Source organism: Rhamphochromis longiceps, linkage group LG1, assembly GCF_057381845.1.
Source record: "Rhamphochromis longiceps isolate RC_006_pf linkage group LG1, R_longiceps_female_GT1.1, whole genome shotgun sequence".
NCBI classification, from domain to species: domain Eukaryota; kingdom Metazoa; phylum Chordata; class Actinopteri; order Cichliformes; family Cichlidae; genus Rhamphochromis; species Rhamphochromis longiceps.
Genome location: NC_140557.1, coordinates 33841380 through 33850319, shown reverse-complemented (window position 1 = coordinate 33850319; position 8940 = coordinate 33841380). Strand labels below are relative to the sequence as shown.

The 8940-nt window shown below is 38.3% G+C and overlaps 1 protein-coding gene across 1 annotated transcript; it reads left to right on the top strand.

Moving 5' to 3' along the window:
• Positions 1-503: 503 nt before the first annotated feature.
• LOC146679063 (N-acetyllactosaminide alpha-1,3-galactosyltransferase-like) lies at positions 504-5898 on the top strand. The gene is made up of 5 exons (XM_085412263.1): positions 504-532; positions 1282-1347; positions 1469-1558; positions 4352-4489; positions 5286-5898. The coding sequence occupies exons 1-5, from the start codon at positions 504-506 to the stop codon at positions 5896-5898; spliced, it is 936 nt and encodes a 311-aa protein (XP_085268389.1).
• Positions 5899-8940: the final 3042 nt, after the last annotated feature.

Sequence of the window (8940 nt, the reverse complement as noted above, 5' to 3'; positions counted from 1 at the left end):
ACTACAGATACCATGGCAGTGCCAGGATTGTGAGTGATTGCTGAAAATGTTGAAATGTACTCACTCACTTTTTATAATTATTTGTAAAAATGTGTACAAATGGTTGATTTTTTGTACTGTTTTTATCAATAAATCTCAGCAACAAAGGACATACACCCATGTGTGTTGATTTCTCCCTAAGATGGCAAACTGAAACACTCCAAGTTGGTGACTTTTGGAGATTTGTTTCCCTGGATGATTGAGAATGCATCAAGATGAAACAAAAGGAAGCTCACCGCTTTTAGCAGCTCCCCCACCCCCTCATCCACACACCCCCACTCCCCTCCCTCCAGAATTCCCAGGTAACAACCCAATTTACATATGAATGACTAGCCAATTTAGCTTCCACTTGCCTGAAGCTAAAGCTTAGCTAAAAGCCTACCAGCCATTTGGCTGCTCTCCGGGTTTTAAAGGTAGAAAAGCCAAATGGCTGGGCTCTGGGCCTTCCTAGTGTTAAGAAGAAAATGACAGGGCTGTTTTCCCTAACAATGAGGTAGGAGCGTGGGCCAAGATGGTGGTGCTGTTGGTAGGAATGTGTGTGTGTGTCTGTGTGTGTGTGGGGGTGGGGGTGGGGGGGGGGGGGGGGCATTATTATTACAGAAACTGGATTTTGAATTGTGAGTTGACAACAAACGAGACTCTTCCATTGTAATCAGAGGAGGATTGATTTCACTTTGCCTGATTCTATTTTATACAAACTTGTATCAAGTGAAGGAGAGAGCATTTCCAGAAATCTTTCTAACTTATTGTTTTCCTTACCTTGTTGTTTTATCTGTAGGTATAAAAAACATAAAAATAACCATAATGTCCTCAATTGATTTTAGACTTTCTGGAAAACATTTTGGCTGCCACCATGTCAGTGTTTTGGAGCCAGACATTATTATTACTACCTACTAGCCCACTAGTGACCTAACCAATTGCAAGGAGGTTTTCAGTGCAGTACCATATACAGCTTTTTGACTAGTTTCACTACAGTGGCTTTTAGCATTGCAAGCAATAGCGGAATACACATTTTTCCCCATTGATTGATGGTTCCCAAAATGTTCACCAACAGCATTGTAAGCCTGCATGACTCGGGCTTTAGCAATCTTCGTGAATTACCTATGTAAAGACATTTATCTGTTAATTGATGCTAAATATTGGTATACCTGTCAAAGGAAAAACAATGAAGTGAGGCCCAAACTTTATTTGATTTATTTAGTATTATTTTTTATATTATTATTTTTTATTAATTTCTCTAAGTAAAAAAGATGGAATCCTCTACTGTCTGCTGTTGGTCATCCTCGGTTCTACTTCCTTATATACAAGGTATGTATTAAGGCACTATTTTCAAAAACATATTGATACGTAATATCTATATGATGTAGCAACCTTTTCAAACAATTTATTTTGTTGTTATGTCTTGTGGTGCTTATTTTTCCAGTATCAGATATTTAAGGAACACTATCCTAATGATAAAATTGCACCCTGAACGAGAACCAAGCCAGCGCATTAATTTGGATGACACATTTGACTTTGGGTAAGAGATATTCAAAATTTGGACACCATTGTCTGGTAATTATAATGTCCCATACTTGTATTTGATTTTTAAGATGTTGTTTTTAGTAGAATAAACACATGTAGCTTGTGCACACAATTTAGGAAACTTCTGCATCAAAGTACAGTTAAAATAAAATATTTTTGGAGGTTAATGTTACAATAGCACTTGTGACAAGCAGACAGTAACCAAATTTGAAAGTGTGTTAAAAAAAGAAGAAAGAAAAACCAGAGCGACATGATTAAAGAAGCATTTACACAATAAAACACAAACTAACTATAGAATAAAATAACCTGCTTGGGAGTATTCATAATAGGGCTGCCACGATTAGTCGACTAGATCCCAAGATCCCAAAAGACGCAGGAATAAGTAGTAGGATTTAAGAGTGTAATAACGGACTGAAACAGAAGATGGCAGCACTGCATGTACAAGGATGCCAGCTGCCGTTAAACCCCGAAGAAGAAGAAGCTGTGTCCCAGAATTCATAGCGCAGCCCAGCCTAGTTTCCAACAATGGTGGCAGCTAGTTAGTTTTAATATTACTCTTATTATTCTTTCTGGGTCACAAAATAAAGTTTAACATATTTTTAGGCGAGAATGTAGCTGTGTAAACTTCAAATATCTGCTCAGTTTATCAGGACGGCACATATTTTCAAAAGCGCTCCGACGTTTTCGGAGACGTCTGTTACCCACTAGCTCGATAGCTAGCCGGGGGCAAGGCTCACTAGAGCCCGTGAGAACACCGGACACCCGGCTAATCATTTTCAAACCCACTGCCGTCTTTCGCTACTCAGGTTAAACATGATATATAAGTCACTTAGATAACTTGAAAATGTTATAGTTTGGCTTTTTTTTTTTTGTATTTTATTTGTTCCTGAGTAAATCGGTTTGGCTGAGATTAAAGTTATAGTTTTTACACAGCTGAATAAACCTCGAGCAGACAACTGATTATCAGAAGTGTGAGATGCTCGAGAATTTACTCCGGTTTCCTGTTATATTTTAGATAGCAAGGAGTTTATTAAACTTCACCAAAACAATCTGCAAATTTCATTAAAATTTAATAAACTATCATCTCGTCTTTATTTTTAGTTAGCACATACAGGGCTCTAGAGTGCGACCAATTTGGTCGCAAATGCGACCAAATTTTTCAGTGGTGCGACTAAAAAAAATATTTGGTTGCACCTGTGCGACCAACTGTTCGGGTAGCAAAAAAAAAAAAAAAATCTGCAACCTTCCCTGTGGTCAACAACAGACACACATTTTGCCCCTATCATGGACTAAACCAATCAGAGATAGTCAGGGGCGGGACCTCTCTGATTGGCCGTGGTCCAGTTGAAAGTGCAGGTGGAAGTGGGAGGTGAGTAGCTTGAATAAAGCGATATCAATTCATTAAATCCTGAATCGACTTTTAAACATAACTGTGTTTTGCCAGAAACGCCAGATTCTCAGATTAAAGCTCACAAAACCATTTCAACAACAACCAAACAGCAAATGAGAGCAGGTACACGGATTCTACACAAAGACGTAAACACAGACCTGACGCATCAGAATCAGCTTTGTCTTTCTCGGCTTTCTCACCCGATGGCCCGCAGACGGACACGCTTGTCGGAGCTTAGCGATCCTGATGCGTCCGGTCCACGCTGTGTTTACGTCTTTTTGCGCTGATTCTGAGCTGCAGGTTTTGTCTCTCTCCAACCAAAATTCACAGAGCCAGCAGCAAAAGAAGCAGCAAACTGCGCTTCACATTTGATCAATGTCATCATGAATTTTGCTGTTTTGCTTCCACGACTATTAAAACCACACTCCATGCACAGCTTGCTCTCTCTCTCTCTCTCTCTCTGTGCTTCAAGAACAGTTTCCCGTCTCCAATCTCTGTTTTCTGTATTATTCATTTGCTTATTACCCACCAGTCTACCGTTGTTTACAGCGCTGTGGCTGCTGTCTTTTTATTTTCTTTTTCTTTTTTTCACTTAAATGACCTCGGACAAGAAAGCCTATTTTTTCTGTTGTTCAATACTGAAGAAATTTAAACTTTATATGCAGAACATTGTAGAATATTTTTAAGGTTATCTGCTATAAAAAGCCAGACCAGGAAAATCTCCTTCATGTTTTTCTGTGTTTTATTCTCAGTTACTTTCACACAAAGGCATCTGCTGTGATGTTCACAATTCTGAAGAAGTCAGTACTGATAAATGATCAGAATTATAATATTTCTGACTCTCTGAGGCTAAGTTGAATCGAATCGGGACTTTGAAAACCGGAATCAAATGGATTATAGAAATCAGTGATGATACCCAGCCCTAGTGAGCAGCCTAGGCACGACAGAAGTGGATGTAGCTGTAATAGGAAAAGAACTATTGCTAACTTTTCTGTTAAGGCCTGATCCTTCTGAAATTCATAGCCAGTGCTCTGACACGGTGTCATCAATCTTTGAATGCTGAAAAAGCACAGTGTATCCAGAAAAACACATTATATTATATAAATTATTATAAAATTTGTGTGCGCCTAACTTTTGTGCTGGTACGCCCATGGCAAAAAGTTAGTCTAGAGCCCTGACATACCTTAAACACTTAAAGCTGTAAGCTAATGATAGTTATATAAGAGCAGATGCTGCTGGTGCGATAAGCTGTACGTTTTACGTCCAATGGATTTGATTAGTTGACTAATCGCAAAAATAATCGGTGACTAGTCAACTATCAAAATAATCGTTTGTGGCAGCCCTAATTCATAACTAAGATTTTTTTGTGTTTTAATTTGTTTTGTTCTTTTAATCCAGGGCCAGACCAGCAGTTCAGACATCAACATCTTGGAATGCTCCTATCATCTGGGAGGGAATGTTTGATCCAAATCTTTTTGATCAAAAGCACATAGGAGAAAAGTCATCAGTGGCCCTTACTGTGTTTGCTGTGGGACGGTCGGTTCCTCCATAAAAACTGTATTCCTTGGCTATTATACAGTGGTGCCTTCTAGTTAATAGAATTGAATAGAATGAATAAGAAATGTAGGCATGCCTACATGGCTGAATCAGTTCAACATGGCGAATTTAAACTGTAAATTCACTAGCCCACATAAGTAATCATGAGGTGGTGACTCTAGTTTTAGTTTATGGGGGGAAATATGCCTTATACCCCTGCAAAAGGGTTGCAAATGCATACGATAAGATCCACAAACACAAACAAATGTTTACAAATGTGTACATGGATTTCTGTGTAACTTTTGAGGAGTCACAAATATGTGCTCCAATTCATGCTCAAATACAAAGAAATTTGGCCAAATTTGACCAAACTGTTTTGAAATCCAGACATCTAAACCTGAATAAATTTGCGCACAGACATCAACGGTTAATATTATTATTATTATTATTATTATTATTATTATTATTATTATTATTAGCATTATAGTCATGTCTAGGTCTTTTCTTGCTTTCTTGCATGTTGCCTTCTTTGTTGCTATTTTTTTTTTTTTAGCTTTTAAAAATGTAATTGGTAATTAGTATCTGGAGTAGTTGGCCTTTATGACCCATAACCAATAAACACCAGCTTGCCTTGCTGTTTGTTGGGTGTGGACGATTGAACCTTGGCTCAGATTGAAATAATTACTTTTGGTGCATCAAAGATAGTGAAGAAATATACAAACAGGATGGTTTTTGTATTGTTTTGCAATAATTTACAAATAAAAAAATCATTTGTTTTTCTCTGTCTCTCATTAAGGTACCTGGATGCCTACCTCAAGACTTTCCTCATCTCAGCAGAACAACATTTTATGTTGGGATTACCAGTGACGTATTATGTGTTTACAGACTTACCAGACAAAGTACCAAACATCACACTTGCTTCTCACAGAAACATAAAGGTTATCCAGGTGGGAAAGCACACCAGGTGGCAAGACATTTCTATGATGCGAATGAGGACAATATCAGAAGCTATACAGTCAGAGATCCGTCACAGATTTCATTATGTCTTCTGTTTTGATGTGGATCAGGAGTTTAAGGGGAGATTTGGGTCTGAGGCACTGGGTGATTCTGTGGCTTTGCTCCATGCCCACTATTATAAATTACCAAAAGCCCGGTTTACCTACGACAGAAACCCCAAATCTAAAGCCTTCATGGAAACTGGCGATTTCTACTACCATGCTGCTATCTTTGGAGGAACGTGGCAAAATGTAAAGCATTTGGTAGATGCCTGTTATCTGGCTATCATGGAGGATGAAATAAATGATGTGGAAGCTCTGTGGCACGATGAGAGCCATCTAAACAAGTACTTTTGGATTCATAAACCAAGCAGGCTGCTGTCTCCAGAGTACTGCTGGGACCAGAGCATTTGAGACAAGCAGGATATACTTGTCACCCGCCTAATGTGGGCACCAAAACATTATGACACTGGCTAGATCGAAAATCAAAGTTGGAATTATTTTATAAGCAAGGGGCTAGCTTGTTAAACGTATATATAGACTTATTTTTATTGGATTATTTGACAAGTGAGCTAGTAGAATAGCTCGTCTTCCTTTTCTGAAAACTCATCTAATCCAGCTAGGTAAATCTAAATGCTTAGGCTTGGAGGACTGTTGTTCCTTTCTGTAATTATGTTGCAATATTATATATTATTTTGTAAATATTTTAGGTTGTGACTAAATCTGGAGACTTTAATTATAGCTTGGTGGCTAACAAAGGTGAAAATTCTGCTCATGTACTAAAATCTTAAAATACCATAAAGAGAAGCATATCCTCTGACCAGTAGGTTTTTGTGGAATATTTATGGTGTCAAGAAGACAGACAGAAGTGAATTAAAAGGCCTAAAATCCAACTTTCATGGGTGTAATGTAACAAAGAGTGCAGTGACAGAGATTTATGCTTGTGCTTTTGCTGATAGTTATTTTTGCTTTAATCAAATCATGACTCTAATCAAAATATGATCAAGAGGTAATAATTTAAAAACGAAGTGATTTTGTTATGCATGGGCAATCAGAAGAAGTAATTTTTGGGTGTATTGTGATAAGGAGAGAAAGCAAATTCTAAGTTACAATGAAGTAATCAGAATTGAAAACTGTATGTGAAGTACAAAGCAATGTATTTCTAATCAAGATGATAAGAAGATGATAAGAAATCAGGCTAAAATTATGCAAACTGAAGTGAAATTATGTTGAATAAATGTGACAATTGTAATAAAGTAACTCTTACTACAGAGATAAAGTGAGGCAGAGAAAGAACACTGAGATGTGCTCAACATCAAATGGTTGGACTGACAAAACACTGGATGATGGCCATGACATGAAGGAAAGGTGAAAAGAAGAAGAGGACTATAAGACCCTTTGCAGATAACAGTAAATTACTTAAATAAGACATTCTATCTGCAATTAAAGGTAATTTTGTGGATATTCCCTTTTTTGGATTGTTTTTAAATTCTTTTTTAAAAACTACTTTTTAAGTAATTTTGCAGCAGTCATGAAAGAATGGGGTATAATAAGCATGCTGGTGTTTTGGAGAAGGTGACTATTGAAGATCAGTTGGAGAGAAAGAGTCTCGATAAAAATCCATAACTGTATGTAATGATGTGTCTGTGAGATGGTTAGAAATATTTGCTTCTCTAGTGGCTAAAATTTTATTTGTGAAGACATTCATTAAGTCATTTCTAGTTAAGGTTAAAGGAATGATTTGGTCAACAGAGCTGTGACTCACTGAGCTTAGCAATAGATAGCGAAGAGAAACTGATGAGTTTCTTGTATTTTCTTCAGCCAGAGATAAATAGTATGGAAATCTTTTTGTACCATTCTCCTCGTGTGTACACCAAGGAAAGTGGTACAAAAAGGAGGACTGATGTTTTGTTTGAATCAGAGTCAAACAAGAATACAACAGCAAGTTGAATTATGCAGTGATATAGTACTCCATATGTATCCATGTGTAGTTTGACCATATAGGCACTACTATAATTCTAAAGCAAAGAGGAGTGAAGTCCCTCTACATTTCTTTATCGACTCTACAACTAGTCAAGGGTAGGGATGGGTACCGGTATTGGTTCTGACATAAACGGTAGTAACCAGACCGAAAAGCAACGCACATTTCTGTGCTTTATTTCTGTGCTTTTTTTTTCCCTGAGATGTCATACACTTTGGATTCCAGCCAATCATTTTACCTTTGCGAGCGTAGTAGGCGGGCCCAGATACGTACGTTCTTTTAGAGCAGAGCTACAGATTAAAAATTCCCAAAGTGAAGCGGTCAAAGTCTGGCTGTACTTCACAGCAAAAGATGCAAACTCAGCAGCCTGCAACAAGTGCTTTAAGGTGATACTGTGCAAACGAGGTAACTCCTTGAATCTGATGAAACACCTGGCGACGTATAGCATTTTGTTAAAAGCCGAGAAATGCGCCGTATTTGATAGCTTGCTGCGAGACCTCACACCGTGCACATCGACTGCGCGTGGGTTGCCTGTTGTCTGACCCAGAGTTAGCAACATCCCCCAAAAACCCGAAGAGTAGAGTCCTGGCCCCTAGCCCTGCCAGTGTAGCAGAAATGATGACGGATGATGATGGCAGCAGCAGCCGTTCTTCTCTGCATGAGTAGCCTAACGTTGTTCGTGTGTAATTTACGTTGAGTAGGCTAACCACGTTATTAAATTAATGCATGTAAGGTGAACTAGCAAACACTGTCGTAGTTACATGCGGCTGTCTTCTTGTTTGATGGCAGATACTCCCTTCACCCTGGCCAAAAAGGCTAAAATGATCAAAGAAAAGGTGGAAAACAGCTAAACATGAGAGGTTTTTGGACAAAGTTTGTTTTTTCCATTGTTTAAGCACTGCTTCCAGCCAAGAGTGATGCCATAAATCCCCTATAGCTGCAGAAAAGGCTAACATTGTTATCTTTTTACAAAAAAACAGCTGAACATGAGAGGTTTTTGGACCAATTTTGTGTTCTCCATTCTTTAAGCACCGGTTTGAGCACCGTTTAAGCACCGGCACCGTTTCAAAAGTACCGGTTTGGCACCGGTATCGGATAAAACCTAAACGATACCCATCCCTACCCACCTGTGTACAAGCATGTGCAGCAGCTGTAGAGGCAGTGCAAAAATCTGCTGACATAGTTTTAGGACACACTCTGACTGTTAGAGTACCTCAAGCAGTAACTTTTATACTGCTACAAGCACATTTGCCTTTCTTAACACATGCTAGACAACTCTCCTATGCTGGCACACTGCTTTTGCAATCCCACATCAACATAGTGAGATGTGGACCTTTAAATCCTAGCACATTGTTGCCAACGCCTGTTGTGATATTTTGATACCATGGTAGCATTTACAGGATATTGTTTTATAGTGATATTATACAGGAAAACTGTTACTCAATAAGGCCCATTTACTAGTTGTTTTTCTCTTT

What these genes read in the sequence shown, in the direction of transcription:
- LOC146679063 (XM_085412263.1), top strand. Translation starts at nt 504, where the DNA reads ATGACAGGGCTGTTTTCCCTAACAATGAG. An exon ending in TCTACTTCCTTATATACAAG is followed by an intron (nt 1,348 to 1,468) that starts GTATGTATTAAG and finishes TTCCAGTATCAG; the next exon opens with ATATTTAAGGAACACTATCC. An exon ending in ACTGTGTTTGCTGTGGGACG is followed by an intron (nt 4,490 to 5,285) that starts GTCGGTTCCTCC and finishes TCTCTCATTAAG; the next exon opens with GTACCTGGATGCCTACCTCA.